Here is a 17,075-nt window from a genome sequence, read left to right as displayed (position 1 = left end):
GGCTTCAGCAGCGGAACACGTCTGGCACTGCGGGATTTGATTCCCTGCCGTTGTAGTGTGTTACCTTTGTTACTTTGGTCCCAGCTCTCTGCAGGTCATTCACCAGGTCCCCCCGTGTGGTTCTGGGATCTTTGCTCACCGTTCTCATGATCATTTTGACCCCACGGGATGAGATCTTGCGTGGAGCCCCAGATCGAGGGAGATTATCAGTGGTCTTGTATGTCTTCCATTTTCTGATGATTGCTCCCACAGTTGATTTTTTCACACCAAGCTGCTTGCCTATTGTAGATTCACTCTTCCCAGTCTGGTGCAGGTCTACAATACTTTTCCTGGTGTCCTTTGAAAGCTCTTTGGTCTTGGCCATGGCGGAGTTTGGAGTCTGACTGTTTGAGGCTGTGGACAGGTGTCTTTTATACAGATGATGAGTTCAAACAGGTGCCATTCATACAGGTAACGAGTGGGGGACAGAAAAGCTTCTTACAGAAGACGTTACAGGTCTGTGAGAGCCAGAGATTTTCCTTGTTCGAGGTGACCAAATACTTATTTTCCACCCTGATTTACGAATAAATTCTTTACAAATCCTACCATGTGAATTCATGGATATTTTTTTTTCACATTCTGTCTCTCACAGTTGAAGTGTACCTCTGGTGCAAATTACTGACCTCTGTCATCATTTTAGGTGGGGGAACTTGCACAATCGGTGGCTGACTAAATACTTTTTTGCCCCACTGTATATTTCTCCTCCAGTTTTGTGCTTTTTTGGCGTTTCTTTAGAGAAAATCAACAACTATGCAATAAATGAACCAAAATCGGTTTTGCAGTTAAAAAAGTTAATATGAGGCTCATGTTCATTCAAGTGGTTCAAAATCTCTTAATTCCTTAAGGGATTTGCTTACTGTAAAGTGTTCCTTTGAGGAACACTGACTGAAGCTGGGCTAACATTTATGCTATGAGTACTCCTGCATTCAATATTCAGTATTTAAAGAATCCATACAGAGTTGTTTTTTCACTTGCCTTTAGAGGGTAAGATTTTTGCTTAACTAGGATTCAATAAGGTAATTAAAAAATAATGTGAATATTTTTTGAGTGTTGTTTATTATTTCATCATATGATATTGAATTGTAGGGAATGGAATGGTTATGTTCCCTGATTGATTTGTAATCCAGCACAAAATTAGTCCAAACAAAAAATGCACAGTGTTCAAAACATCGAAGCTTTATAACCAGGGGAATGCTGAATACCATTTTTCTAGAAGAGAGCGTGTTTATTGGTCCTGTATGTATACATATAATACATATTTATATGTATTACCTGTCCTTCCAATATTTTACTCATGCTTAAATTGCTACCAGTTGTTAAATTGCCAAAGGTGATGCATCTAATTTGGAAATACTAAATATAATAGGTCATCATTTTAATAGGCCTCTGTTTACACACAGAAACTAGTGCTGGGTTTGGTGGGTCTCAGCTGGAGATTCGGTCTCTGGAGGACTCCTCTGCAAACACAAAGCAGTCAATTAAGATTCAACTTCAGATGCATGAGATGACTAGTCAGCTCTGGCAATAATGTCAAAGCGTTATTGATCATTAGCAATGCAGTAGTATGACGTCTTTAATGGGATAAAAACGCCTCATGGATTATGTCAATGTAAAATTGGTCATCGTCTCATCCTCTAGGTTTATGCTTTTTTACATTTAAGGTTTTCTTTATTAAATTCAATTTTTCTTGATTTTTTGCTTTGTGCATAAGGAATTAAAAATATATTACAGCATGTTCTGGATTTAAGGAATTCAAGTTTCAATATTTCATGTATTTTTCTTACTTTTTCATTTGGGATTGAAAAACTTTCTGTATGGAAAGCAAAACATGAGAAAAATATGCTCTAATAAATGGGATGTAGGACGAACTCTTTATTTTCCTAAATTTGAACTGCAAACCTGGATATTTGATCCAATAATGGGAGACATTGTATTTACAGTATGTGGCGTGTCTGACAGATTAGGGGTTTTGGGCAAGATGAGGCAATTATAGAGCGCTTATAAAGTGAAACAGTTCTTTATCCTCAAGGGAAACTCAGCTGGCACAACCCAGCTCTGGGATTTACATTCTATAAAAACACAATTAATGATGAATCCAAAGGTTATGCATAACAGGTATTTTCTAATGTTACAGATAATATAACGTGACAAAACTAACATCCAATTAAATGTCAAGAGAACATGACTCAGATTAGACTGAAGCACACACAGCTAAAATAACTCACTACTGCGAGCCTCAAGTCAGTCATCAGTGTAACATTACATGTGCATGGGCTTCCAGTGTCAGTGTTAAAGTTCTGTGTTTACTTTTGCCATACACTTCTCTGTTTTTTGTCCTATTTTCTTTTTAAATCAGGATTCAGTTGGTTGTTGGAGGACAGCACTAAAATCTTAGAATGTACTTTTTTATTAATTCATCATTTAAATTCAGAGAAAGCTCTTTGAAAGTCTATTGCATTGTTTAAATAATTACAACAGTTACCCAACTTTTATACAGAGGTATTTCTTAAAATTGAAACAAATTACGAGTGCTTTTGGACGTGTACCTTTAATCCATGTAGTGTCAGGCTGTACCAAAAAGTTCTCCCAGAGAAAAAAAAAACTACATTAGCAACAAATTGAACTTTGAGCCACAGGATAGATAATGTGCAGCAGTCAATAGGCTATTATACGACTCTAAGATAAGGTTAATGCCCCAGAGAGCTCAGAAGGCAGGCCCTCTGTGTGTGCCTCGCAAAAGGTCAAACATATTCACCATCTCCTCTCTCAAATGTTATTCATCCACTGGGCACCCCCACAGGTTTGATGGGACTTGGCTCTGTGGCCACGATTTGCCTTACATAAGCTTTTGAAATAGATTTAGCTGCTGCTTCGACTGTAAGAACGCCCAGGGGAGGATGTGTGGGTATAAACACTTGAACACTCTCCCACCGCATTCAGTGCTCCTTTTCAGTCTATAAGAAATGAGCGTAGTCGCCACAAGAAGGGCTGAATACACTCTTCAAAGCCCAATAAATGGTCTCACACTACAGAGGAGGAAAAAAAGCTCATAGATGTGCTGAATAGGTCTGAAGTATATACAAAGAAAGGCTGTCACAACAAGAAATACTCTCTTCTTGTAGTCAACCAAAGTCTTCCATTACAGTGGAGTCCTAACTGGAGCAAAGCACATGTCTGCAGAGGGGGAGATTGCTGTCACCAAATTTCCCCTAGTTAAAATAATACCAGGGAAACAGCAAGAAGCAAATACCACTACAGCTTTTGATGTCTGTGGAATCTGAAGTATGCAGGAAATACTGTTACCAGGAACCTCAAGTGAGAGGTGAGAGATTAGATGTCTTTCTTTGGAGTTCACTGTTCCCCTTTGTCAACACTGGAGAAACCCATAATTGACTTTTAAATGGCATGCACAGAATGTGTTAGTCAAACAGCCTGAGTGCAAATGCCACAGAAACAGCAGAGTTACGATTGTGATAATATATAAAACTCGTCAGTCTTAGTATTGTGACTGTTTCTTATCTCAAAGTCAAATGTGCTGAAACTGCAGATAGGGTGACAGATTAAATAAAAAAAAAAAACATAAATACCCCCCCCCCCAAAAAAAAAAAAAAAAATTAAAAATAAAAATAGATTTTTAATTTTTTTGTTTTCAAATAAGTTTAATTTTAGTTTGACTCCTTGCACTGGATTGGACTTAAAATGCATATAAAATAGTTGTTTAGTCTTACTGATCATTCAAGGTGCTTTAGATTAGAAGTCACATTTACATTCATACAGTTCTTTAGTCTTTAGCCAATTTAGAAGACACTTTTAGCCTAACATACATGATTTTGAACTGTGAGATGAAACCGGATTGCCCAGAAGAAACAAACACACACACACACACACACACACACAGAAAATGCAAATGGCACACAAGGGCTTCCTTTGGGGTTCGAAACCAGATCCTTCTTGCAGTATGCTAACCACTTCATCCCCATGCCATCCGTTTTTCTGGTCTAGTTTTAGTTTTACTTCAACAGTTTATTTCAACACTTCAATTCAATTCAGTTTTATTTATACAGTGCCACATGACAACAACAGTTGCCTCAAGGCGCTTTATGTTGCAGGGTAGACCCTACAATAATCCATACAGACGTGATACTTAGTGTTTTCTGCTGGAAGAAGAAGGATGATGAAGACGAAATCACGAAAATGTGATTTAAAGAAATCTACCATGCTGTTTAAGGGAACAATGTTTGATACACTCAAATATGCAATAATTACTGTGGCTTTGTTTGGTCTGAGTGCCTTGGCAGTGATCCTTGAAAAGGATGTGCCCCCCCCCCCCCCCGACCCCCCTAGCATGGTGTGCCTAATTTTCCCTCTTGTGCATCAAATAAATAATAATTCAGTAAAAATGTTTTAGCACCTGGTGTTAGGCACATGGATGTGTTTCTCCAAATATGGTGCTTCATTATGTGGAAGAGGCACTTCCATCTGCAGCATTTAGAAGTTTTAGTTGGTCAGAGTTCAGACATTTCAAACTCTGTTATAAAACACTAATGTGCGTTTCCTGCCGTAGCTGTAGTTAAATTTAGAGCCATGAAAATAGAGTTTTCGGAGGTGAGGAACCTGGCAAAGATGTTCCTGCTGGACGTAACCAATGATGATTCATGGACTCTCTTAAAGATAATAGGAACGAGTCACCATCATGAACAGAATGTTAGAAGTTATTTTCACTTTTTGAAGTTTAGAATATAGCAAACCATCAGAACATATAAAGAATTGTTTGGGCAACTAAAGCCCCCTCTTGGGTCTTACTTCAGAGTCCACTCGTTTTTATTAATTTTAACGTAATCTGTTTTTTTTACTTGTTTTTTCACTTTTGCTTTCATTTGTGGGTTGGGTTTAGGCACCTAAAAGCAAATGGTCAAGTTCCCTAACAGCAATAGTAAGTTAGGTTAAGTTATTAGTGGCTTTTTCCTAGGCTTAACCCTCCACAGTGAAAACGGACTCTTATCTAGTATGTTTAACTTGTATAGTTGCTTTGTGTCGGCCAGATATAAACAGATATATTCACATTGCCATCCCACAAGCTGAAAATATGCAAACATTGTTTTTATTAAATGTTTACAACAAAAAACTTTTGACTGAGATGCCTCTAGGTTCAACAGACGGTAAGCGACACATACATCAGTGTCAGCTTCATCTTTAAAATACAAGTTGTTTTCACTGTTAAAAATTTTGTAGCTATTCAGAAGCTCTAAAGAATAAAAAATTATCCTGCAGAGCTGTTGTGTTGAAGCACTTTGAGGCAGCTGTACTAAATTGGTACTATATTGAATTGAATTAAACTGAACTGAATTGACTTAATGCTTTTAATCAGAAGTGTGATGCAGTGAGTCCCTTCCGAACAGAGCAGAGAGAAAAAGGCACTATAAATATGCCTATTGTTGCACAGTTTCTTCAGTAGCTTACTTTCACTTCACTCTGTGATAGATTTATGGGGCTGTTATAAACGTGGAAATTATTCAGCTTCTGAGATGTAATGGCAGAGAGAGTGTGAGAGAGACAGAGAAATGATTTAAATATAATCTCAGGGTCCTCTACTTGACCTCATTGTTTTCGCAACATCTCAACCGCATCTTAAAAGCCTAAAGCTCTTGCCAGAAGTAGTATAACCAACTGTAAAGGAGTTTTACATTGACCGTAACACCCAGTGAACCTCCTCAGCACTTCAGAGGTTTATATCTGCATGTTTTTGTAAGTTAAACTTCCTCTGATTTAACCTTTTTAACCTAAATTGGTCTCTGTTACAGTAGGACAAAAGCTGTACTCCTGGCTGCTGGGAACTAAGCAGTAGTTCTAGAAGTTGATCCTGATTGTTGTGCTAGTTGTCACATTTGTGAACATTTACTTTTCAAACCTATTTCTGCATGAAAAAACAAACATGCATAAACATCAAACAGCACCACCACACATCACTGAAAAGTCTCCCTCTTTTAGCTAACTAGCTGGTACGGGTTGCTAAACCTGCTATTTTCTTCTGACTGGCTGTAAATTGGTTGGTGTTCACACCTCCTCAAGTATGTAGTCAAGATAGTGGCTAACTTTTAGAGTGTGAGAGCAGCCTATCACTACATTAGCATAGTCAGTACAAGTGTGAGAGAATCATTACAGCAATATCTTTGCTAATACTGTGTCAACAAGGAGTCTTAGCCCAAAAATGTTGCACAAAATATGCACAGCACAGAATCCCACAGGATTCTGCACTATGAATTTTCAGTCAAATTTAAAGCCATGTATCTTCACTCATCCCATTTGCAAACATATGGAATGCTAACAATGCTAAAATATTTAGTATTTAGCAGGCATAGTCAACAATGGTCACTATTTTAGTTTAGTTTGATTAAAACTAGCTACCATGCTTAAGGAAATGCACAGTTTAGGCTGATGAACACTTTAATAGTTGCTGCCTATATCTGTGCTTTAACCAAACTACAAATCGTGTAAAATTTTGCTGATGGTGCTGGTTGAATTCAGTCTTGTCCAAAGTGGCAGGCAAGACAAAATGAATGAGTAGTCAGCACAAGTAAATACCATGTTCAAGTTTTAGCGTGTGCTGGGAGTTAATATAAAGGCATAGCTTACACATTGAGAACATATTATACTTCTTTTGGGTGTGACTTGATGTTACAAATTTCCTTTTAGCTGACATGTTAAGACTCAGTTTATATGGCACACAGGCTTCCGTGGAGGTGATGAAAGATGGTGCTTTCTCAAAACTGTGAATTAACACCCATGTAGTCCTGACACATACTGGAAATTACAAATTAATCACATAAAGTGTTTCCTCTCCTGGCTTTATTCCTCAGCAAACAATTAAGTAAATTAGCAGAAACGCTTTGCATAACGCACATCTGTGTGCTTTGATTAACCTAATATCAGTCAAAACACATTGCCTGATTGCTGCTCTGATTCACTCACAGCCCTGGGAGCACTGGGAAATCTGTGAGAGAAGAGCTCGGCTTTGTTTAAAAACAATGTTGGATATAAGTTGCCCTATTAAATTGAAATAATTATATATATATATATATATATATATATATATATATATATATATATATATATATATATATATATATATATATATATATATATCACATAGGTTTTTTTCAGCCCATCTTTTTTCCCTTGTTATTGGAACAATTATGATGTACAAATAATCTACAAATGGAATAAAAAAATATTTTCAGCTCTCCACTTATCTTTTATACACTTACCCTTTTTTGATATGACTGTTTGGAACTTTTAAGCAGATTTACAAGAGATGAGACTCATAATGGGTGGTCCATAAAATCAAATAAAAATAAAACCACACATCCATACAAGTTAACAAAAAAGTAACGCACTGCGTCATCACGTGCTACCAGAACAGATCATTGTGCTTTGACTATCTGGTACTTAATGACACCATAGGCTGTATGTAAAAGATAGACATAGCTTCCAGTTATTAAAAGTGAAATGAACGCAGACACTTCTTAAGTCTGCATTCATTCTAATAGCCATAAGAGGGCGCCATCTGTGGTTTTAAAAATAAGTTGCCTAGAATTTGGTATATAGGTCCTCTGGGATCTTGACCTAGGTAAACACTTAGAGCATGATCATACCAGCCCTTTGGATGTCCTCCTTCAACACGTACATGACTATTCTTTGCGGTATTCCACTTTCCTTTCTTCCTGGCAGCTCTTTACCAGGCATAGACCTTACATTTAAAGTCCTTACTCTCATCTCCACACTCCTATCTTTCCTTCACTACCACTGCCTCCTAACATGCGCTCCCGTTCCTCTTCCTTTGTCTTAATTAAACAGGAGCTCAGTACTCTCCACCAGCATCCTCCTGGCCAGCACCATCAAAGGTAGTCGTTGTTAACCCCGGCCCATACTTGGCCAAGATTTTATGCCAGCTGCCCTTCCTTACTCATCACTCTTCATTTATTTGAGCACACTGGCTTGTGGCCTCCTCGTGACTGGGTTGAAATCTGGAGTTATAAAATAATGGTCATTAAGAAAATCTTTATCTTAATAAACACAGCCGTACTGAAAGCTTGTATTTTTTATACTGCAGTTCATTAGTCTGCAGTGCCTCATTTTATCTTACTTTATTAAATTTTAAAAACCTTTAGGAGTTAATTTTGTCACAAGATCCTGTAAGATTTACACGGTAACACTGATAAAATTTTTTTCTAGTTTTGTCTTGTTATAAATTCATATGTTTGACTTACACAGTGTAAAACATGACTTCAACGAGCTATGGCCTAATAAAGCCTGTAAAGCGGCTTTCTTTGTTTAATAATGATTTGACAACCCCAGACGAAGAAGTCACAACACCAGAAAAGCAACTTCAGACACACCCAGCTGCGCTTTATTAATGCACATTAAAGCTGCAGGTCAAGAATGAAGTAAGAAGTGATTTAATGCATGGACAGCTTCAAGTTAACGCTGAAAGAAATGTGCAGTTGTGCGTACCTGAATGTGGCACTGAAGCTTAATCGAACACCTGCGTGAATCATTTAATCCTTAATATGGAGCTGAAATATGTTTTATATGTTGCTGGTGTTTAGATACATTTTAGCAGAACGGGACTTTCACTGTGTTAGATGTCCAAAAGTGAAGTTTCTTTGATATTTTTATATTTCCTGGTTGCTTGCCAGTGTCCTAAAATTGGCAAGGCTCAAAACAACAACAACAAAAAAAAGAATAACTTTTCCATAGGGAAGAAAATGTAATTGTCTCAGACCTTGAACCACTTTCCAGAAAACAAACGTATGCAGTTGGACTAACATCTCTGGACAATGCAAAAGGGATGGAAACATATGCTCTAATATGACCAGTCTGGCTGAGTGCTCACAGTCTTTGAGTCACAGCTCTTCTCAGCAACAAATTACAAGTTTTCAGAGTATGAAGCCAACACCCACTGACTGCAGTTGTGTGCACATTACATTGATCAGTCAGTCTATCCACAATGGTGCAAAGAGACTTTATGATAACCACTTTGAGCAGTTTGAAACTAGAATGGTATTTGTGCTTTACAGTACTGTGATAAAGTACTTTCACAAAGTTACCTATACCTGTCACATTTAAATGCTTCAGATCATCAAACAAATATTAGAAATAAATACAAATTGGAGTTTTTAAATAAAGACATCACTCATTAATTTGTTAAATCATTAATTAACTGTGATAAATGACAATTTGTAGAAACCATTATCCACAAATGGAAAGGAGTGGCCAGTCTACCAAAATCGCTCTAAGAGCACATTGTTGACTCATCCAGGAGGTCATAAAAGAACCCAGAACAATGTCTGAGACCTTAATGCCTCAGTTTACGTCAGTGTTCATGATTCAACGACAGTAAAGAGACTGGGCAAAAATGGCATCCATGGGAGAGTTCCAAGGTGAAAACCACTGCTGGCCATAAAAAACACAGACTTGTCTTAAAATTGGCAGAAAACGATGATCCCTAGGACTTTTGGGGAAATATTCTGTGGACTGACAAGACAAAAGTTGAATATTTTGAGATGTTTGGCTGTTTGGCTCACATTACATCTCATAAATATCTGCCCCATGCATCTGGTGTATCTGGTGATTAGCATTATTGCCTCACAGCAAGACGGTCTTGGGTTCAAATCGAGGCTGGGGCCTTTCTAATGTGGGCTGTCTCCAGGTAGTTTGGCTTCCTCCCACAGTCCAAAGACAAACAGTTTTTAGGGTTAAGTAAATTGTCCATAGATGTGAATATCAGTTGAATGGTTATGTCTCTCTGAGTTAGCCCTGCACTGAAAAAAAATGTTTTGTTCAATTTACTCAATTTTTTTATGACAAGTGGTTGCACGAAATAAATTTGTTTGAATCCAGAAATATTTTTTAAGTACACTGAATTTAATTTAAGCGAGTAAAACCAACATATATTTTTTAAGCTACTTTAACTTAACTGTTGTGGATACAACTTAGTCAAATATTATTAGTAATTCCAACTAAGGTCGTGTTAAGTGTACCAGAATAATTTGTTTCCTTTACACTTATGTCCCAAACTTATATTCAAATCAAATTGTTAATTTCTCTCTATTTCAATTAAGTTAAGTTTACTTAAAAAAAAAATAAAAAAAAAATTGCTTACCCTGATTTGTAGTTTTTAAAAACGTCAATAATGAAAACTACAAAATTCTTTCACATCATTTATTAATGCAAAATTTGTTGCAAACAGAATAAGAATCCACATCTCTAGGGGAAATTGCTGCAATTTGTATAATACAAATTACAAAACTTTTGCCTATGAACTAGTAGCTTTAAAAAGCTCTATTCAAACAAAACAGAAACAACAGACAAGAGAAATGTTAACCAATGTTTCTCTTCCTCTAAAAAAGAAAAAACTGCTTACATAAAAGAATAAAACACTGCCAGCAGTATAAAGTATCACAATTAGAAACTGATGCATCCACAAACTAACCAGTTTCAGACTTTGTGTTCTGCGATCCACATTTAGAAATTGCATTTTAATAAGGTAATTAGACTTAAAACTAAACTTGTGTTTTCCTTACTGCTTATTAACCACTGTCTTTCCATTCTAGTCCTTCCCTCCTATTCACAAGAGCACCAGTCATTGGTAATTTATATAACAGCATTCTCTTGATGTGTGGTTTTAGAAATCTTCCTATCCAGTAGCAATTTTGTTCTTCAGCCCAAGGACTTTGGGGGAGAGCTTTTCACCATCCAATCCCATCAACACTTTCTAAATGGATTCATAATAGTCCTTCAATTCCTTGGGGAAGGCTAGGTTTAGTGCATAGATTACTCCAAGCATCAATGCACAAGCTTGGGCCAGAGATCCAATGTTGTCCATGACTATCTCCCCTTTAACAAATATTCCAATGTCATCATAATGTCCATTTTGTCCATCCTCCTTGTTGATGACATAAATGCCCATGGTGTGCTTCTTCAGGTCTCTCTGGATATCATCTCCTTCAATGTCCTAAACATTTAATAAAAAGGTAAAAGAAAAAATAATTAACTCTACAATTAAATTCCAATCTAGTCGTTTGTGTGTCTATCTAAAAAGTGTGTGTGTGTGTGTGTGTGACTTGCTTACAATGACTTAAATGACTTACCAAGTACTCCCGAATAAGGCTTCCGTCCTCTTCACCAAGGTAGAGGCAAAGTGCCCTGAGAACTGCTTCCCTTTTCACTTTAACATCACTTTCAGCCTGTTTAAAGAGAGTTGCTGATTAAACCAATTTGGAAAAAAGAACAATGTCTGACATTCGCAATAAGTAAGTTTTATCATATGTCAGTTCAAACATAGTAAATAAAATTTATATATGAAATTTCAAAATTTAGATTGCTTGGCTGGTCACCTAAAATGGCTTATTTGACTCACCAGTGACCTGCCACTTAAGACAAAAGAAATCCTAATAGAATTTGCAATATTCAGATTTACCTCTTGCATGATCTGCAAGTGGTGGGCAAGTTTCTGCCCAGAAACACCGCCCTTCTTCTGGAAAACTGCCATCAGCCGAGGTGTAATTCTGTCTAACTGTGCCGCGAAGGTCATCTCCAGTTGAAGTGTTGTAATACACTGGAATTCAGCATTTACCTGTATCACACACACACCACACACACAGAAAAAAAGAAGACTGGTGCTTAATCATTGGTATGATTATTTTGTTATTTCTTCATTAAATGCTACAATCCAATTGCCATCACTACATAAAGCATGATTAGCATATGGGTTAGTATACAGTGCATGAAGGATGTTACTACTGTTAATCAAAGAAGAAATGAATGGCATCAGTCCATTTAACGGGTTTAAAGGGTTTTAAAAAGCAGATATTTGTCTGTTTCAGGTGGTTGGCAACACATTTTCCTGTGCTCTTTGTCCACTGGTGGGAGTGTCTCACCTGTGAGGTCAGCGGGGCAGAACTCTGCCGTCAGCAACAGAGAGCAGAGAAAATTTAGAGGTGCAACTAAAAACATGCTTGCCATGTAAGCCCCAAACATCTCTGAAATTGCTCTGCAAACTTCAGAGTACTTGTACTTCAGAAGTCCTGTAAAGTCCGTAAAGACTCATGTATGCACACAAACCACATTTTTTTTGCAATCTGATCCTCTTTCTCTTGGCTGTTTCCTACAGGGATCACCACAGTGAATGATCCACCTCCATCTAACCCTATGCTCTGCATCCTCTTAACTCACAAGAACTAAATTCCTGTTTTTCATTTCACTTTCGCAAGTTTTTTTTCCCTTTTGTCCTGAATAAAAGAAATTTAATCATATATATTAATTGATATTAATTAATATCAATATTAATAATCACAAGAACCCTTAAGATGAGATAGATAAACTTGTCCCTGCAATACTGTCATGGTCCTGGGTCGAGCGACCCAGTGTTTGAGTTTTATGCATCTTTTGTATTCATTTGTGCCTAGCTTAGTTCACCTAGTTAATTTCTAGATTGCAGTTTAGTCTTGTTCCTTAACTGTTTATGTCATCTCCCCTTGTACTAAGTCTCCCTGGTTCATGCGTCATGTCTGCGTGGTTATGTTTAGTTCATGTCATGTCTAATCTCCATGTTTCCTGTTTTACTTTGAAAGTCTGTATTCAATGTCTGTGTATTTAGTTTCACTTCTCCTGTCCTGTCGTTAGGTTCATGTGTGTCAGCTGTGCTCCCATGTGTGGCCACTTCCCCTGATCATCCCTCATGTGTATTTAGTCTGTGTTTCATACAGTCTGTGTCGTGTCGTCTGTGTTCCCACCCTCCATGTTGTCACAGCCAGTCTTTTGTATTCATAGTTATGGTTTCCTGTGTCTTCATAGTTTATCCTGGTATCACTTTCCCAGTTTAGTTATAGTTTAGTTTTGTCACTGCGCTTCTGCCTTGTTTGCACTCCTTGTCATCAGCCACAATAAATGCTCGCTTTTCGTTCGAACTCAGTTTCGTGTCCATGCCTGTGTCTGCACCCGAGTCCTCCACACGGTCTGCCACAGCGGACCGTGACAAATACTGTCGTGATAAATATGTAAGGAATTTGCATGTACTTACCAAAATAACACCATCTTCTTGAATAAACAGTAACACATAAGGGGAAGAAAATCTGCCAGAAAAGGAAGACAAATAAAAAAAATAAACTTTAGAAAGACAAACAATTACCGTTTCCAAGCCATTAGTGCATTACTTCATGATACTCCCTTGTAACAAAACAAATCTTACTTGTGCCTCTGTGCAAACTACAGATGGCACGATACCACTTTTTTATGTCCGATACCGATATCATAAATTTGATTATCTGCCGATGCCGATATGAATCCGATATAGTGTATTTTATAATAAATAAAACTGTTTTTATAAATATTTTGCTGCATTTTGTATAAGTTCATACTCAGTTTTAAAAACAAACATTAAAGCTATTCTGTTATACCTGTATGCAAAAAATACACTGCACCCAAAATATTTTATACTTCAGCATTACTGATCAACCTAAAAAACTTACACCATCCTCCTTATTCAGGTATTCTAAACAGTACATAGAAATATTAAACAACCTAACTAATAGGACTGCCAACTCCCAGCAAAAATATTAGGAAACCACCCCGCACCCTCTGCCTGATAATGCTTAATTGACGTAATCTACTTTAATGCACAGAAATCAATTATTTTTCTATAATAATTAGATTCAACATTTTTCTTCAATACAGTTGCAGACAGCCCAGATGGTACCTTCCCAAAGGAAAAAGTGCTATATGTACTACTATTACTAGGGTATATATTAGACTTAATATTTACTACATACAATAATGGATCTCTATTTAACCAGATCACCACTTTGGTGTTAAGATTTAGAATAATTATTTATTAAAAGCTAGACATTTTAAATGAGAATAAGAAAGAAAATTATGTCTTTGTGTCTCCCTTTCCCTGTTAATGCCCTACCTGCCCCCTGGCAAAACTTTGCTAGATCCGCCCCTGCACAGTTACCAGATGTCAGCTACATAGAAAAGGATCCTGGTGTTATTTGTCTCTCAGAAACAGTTCATAACTTCCCTTCAACTCATTCATGTCACCTAAAATGTAAACCTGTTTCTCCATCACCTGTTCAGCTCTAATGATTCAGTAAAAACTTCTCCTGGTTTCACCTTCACGTTTCCACATAACCAAACCGATATCATGACCAGCAGCTATTACAGCTTTGCCTTCAGAAAACATAAGCGGATACTAGAAGTAATATTAAAAAAAATTCTAGCAACAGCTTATCAAGCTTAAACGTGCTGCTGTTGTTTATCTGCCGTTTTCCTCTTTCTAGCGCAAACTGGGTGACTAACAAATGAGAGAGACTAGCGACAGAAAAGCTGATCACCTGATAATTGATCAGTTTCATGATTGAAGTAGCAACAGGAGAGGGAGGGGGGAGAATGAGAGAAGAAGTTTTAGCTCAGCATGAAGACACCGAATAACTCCAGCTTTGTGTCTTTTTTCATTGTAGCTGAAGTACGAAACAAATTGCTTCCTTTCCCCCTCAATACAAAACTCCGACAGCCAGTCCAGCTGTGGCTCCATACATCGGTTGTTAAGCTCAACATGGAAATACTATGCAAACATAAAGAGATGAACTTACACACTTGCTTTACTTCTCTGTGTTAGTTTTCTCTGAGATTAAATGCAGCGGTTTGGAAGCACGTAGCGAGGCTTCAAATGCTAAACCAGGCCGCTGACAGGTCTCGCACTCAACAGCTCTATCACGTGAAGCAAATTCTTTTCTGAGTTAATTTCAGTCCTGACAAACATCTCTCAGTCTCACATTTTTGCCAACCACTGAGTTATTCTCCTCCACAGTTTACAACCATTATTTGTTTCTGCACAAAAGACGTTGTGCAACGCCAATCCTACTTATTTATTTCCTACTGCACCCCTGACTGTGCAGGTGCGTTCAGAAGCCCCCTCCCCCGCCCGACTATTCCTTAATGCCAATGTTGTGGCGGGAGGGACGATTTCTCAATTTAAAACTGCAGGCGACTGTACAGTGAACTTTACAGCTAACTACAGAGAAATTGCCTCGTTCCATAATTTGTTAGTACAAAGTGTGCCACCAGAACTAAGCTAAAAACATGACATTTTAACGCATCAATACAATTACTCTTTTAATAGAGCAGTAGCTAATAGAGCACATAGCTAGCTTAAGTCAAATCACGACAAAGTTCAGAGGTGTACAACTACTTAGACTTCTTTCTCCATGTGCACACATCTTAAAGAGTCAACATGCTTTGACTGAGGTAAAAAAATAAAACAAAAACGACCGTAAAAGGTTTACTTACCGAAGCTAGACCACCTTTACACGAAGTTGTGTGATTAACTTGAGCCCGCTTGCAGCACACAGCGTCCGCTTTTTCAGTCCGCCCGCAAAATGGTGGCCTGTCCTAACGCATGCGCAAAATGGCCCAGCAGGATGCTATGAATAACATACTTAAGCATTTTGAGCTACATTTAATTAACTAAAATTAATTGGATTATAACGCAGGGAATGTATTCTGGAGTTACTCGAATTATATATGTAGACAGGAATTACTCATTTGAATTGAAAAGATATACCAAAATATAATATGCTATATCTAAAAGGTAGGGGTGCAACGATACACAAAATTCACGGTTCGGTTCGATACTTTGGTGTCACGGTTCGATATTTTTTCGATACAAAAAAAATGTTCATGCCTTTTTAATTTGGCATTTATTAAAATTATAAATATATATTTTAACTCAAAAGTACAGTTTTTAAATTTAACCCTAACCCTTGTGCGTGTTTTTTATTTTGACAGCGAATGCGCACCTGCGGACCACTTGTGTGCAGCCCTGGTTATATAGCTCGTCATATTGCAGCCACAGAAATTCTTTTGTCCATGAAACCATAAAGCTGCACTTTCTTTTTGCCTTATAGTCTGATTTGTCATAACTTCTCCGTTTTGTGGTAAGCTTTTCTTTGGCTGTCACTTCTTCACCCTGACCTGTCTTATTTGGCTCAGCAGAACTAAAATATATATCTGTCTGTGAAGGTTCTCAGTCATCCAGGTCATCGTAGTCAAATATAAATCCTGCTGCTTGTACTCACATAAGCTCAGCGATTCTCTGCGCGATCAACCTCTCACATGTTTAAGCTGCGGGAGATTTCACTTGTCATGTTTGCATAGTAAGCTAACAATTAATAAGACGATGTCAGAGGAATTGGTGCGCAAATTATCATCACTCACAGATCAGTGCTGTCGCTCTCTATACACAGTTCGAGTGATTGCAAAGTGAAAGCAAAAAAACAAGCGCAAATTCAAACGCGATTTCAATATGTCACATATTGACAGTGGCTCACCGATGCCAATGACATAATTACCCAGCTACATTTCTGAAAGAATGCAAAAGCATTGACATATATTTTTCCTACAATAGCCCGACGGGCAGGGAAGAGAAAGATTTTGGTACCCTGACTGAAAAAAATCGCTAGCCCCGGACGTCGGGCTAGCGATATTGCGAGCCCTGTATCTGATTGAGGAATCACTCATCTTTGGAAAAGAGAGTTTATTACAGAGAAATGGCTCTTTCCAAAATAAAAGCTATACTATCCGCTTCTTCTGGGCTATATTCTCAGCAGCATATTAAACAGCTGTCTAAATGACTCGGCTAAAGTTAGTAGCATGCTTGCTTGTTTTTTTTCTGCTTCCACTTGTCTTTGCACTAGGATGATGTCGGCGTAAATGTGCAGTCATATTCGTTGTGTTCCCACTAGTGCTTTCAGGTTAATCTCGTTGAAATGACGTTAACGCCACAACACGGCAAATCTCCGTTAACGAGCTACCGCCGATTGCCTGTGCATGGAGCTAGACGGCCAACACGTTAACGAGCTAACTGCGCTAACACACTAGCTCCCACCCATGTAATTGAGCATTGCATGGCACATCCAACATACTGTTTTACTTTAGTCCATGACTGCTTACCTTCAGGGTCATACGTCACATGAAAA

The 17,075-nt window shown here is 37.7% G+C and overlaps 1 protein-coding gene across 1 annotated transcript; it reads right to left on the bottom strand.

Annotated features, from left to right (window-relative positions):
- Nucleotides 1-10,250: 10,250 nt before the first annotated feature.
- LOC145430137 (uncharacterized) lies at nucleotides 10,251-16,123 on the bottom strand. The gene is made up of 3 exons (XM_080304568.1): nucleotides 11,519-16,123; nucleotides 11,190-11,285; nucleotides 10,251-11,053 (listed from the first exon to the last, which is right to left on the bottom strand). Exons 1-3 carry the CDS (start codon nucleotides 11,630-11,632, stop codon nucleotides 10,814-10,816), a joined length of 450 nt encoding a protein of 149 aa, XP_080160694.1. The 5' UTR covers nucleotides 11,633-16,123; the 3' UTR covers nucleotides 10,251-10,813.
- Nucleotides 16,124-17,075: the final 952 nt, after the last annotated feature.

This window comes from Astatotilapia calliptera, chromosome 7, assembly GCF_964374335.1.
Source record: "Astatotilapia calliptera chromosome 7, fAstCal68.1, whole genome shotgun sequence".
In the NCBI taxonomy this organism is placed as follows: Eukaryota; Metazoa; Chordata; class Actinopteri; order Cichliformes; family Cichlidae; genus Astatotilapia; species Astatotilapia calliptera.
Note: the sequence above shows the minus strand (reverse complement) of the source record. Positions and strands in the feature narration are given on the sequence as shown.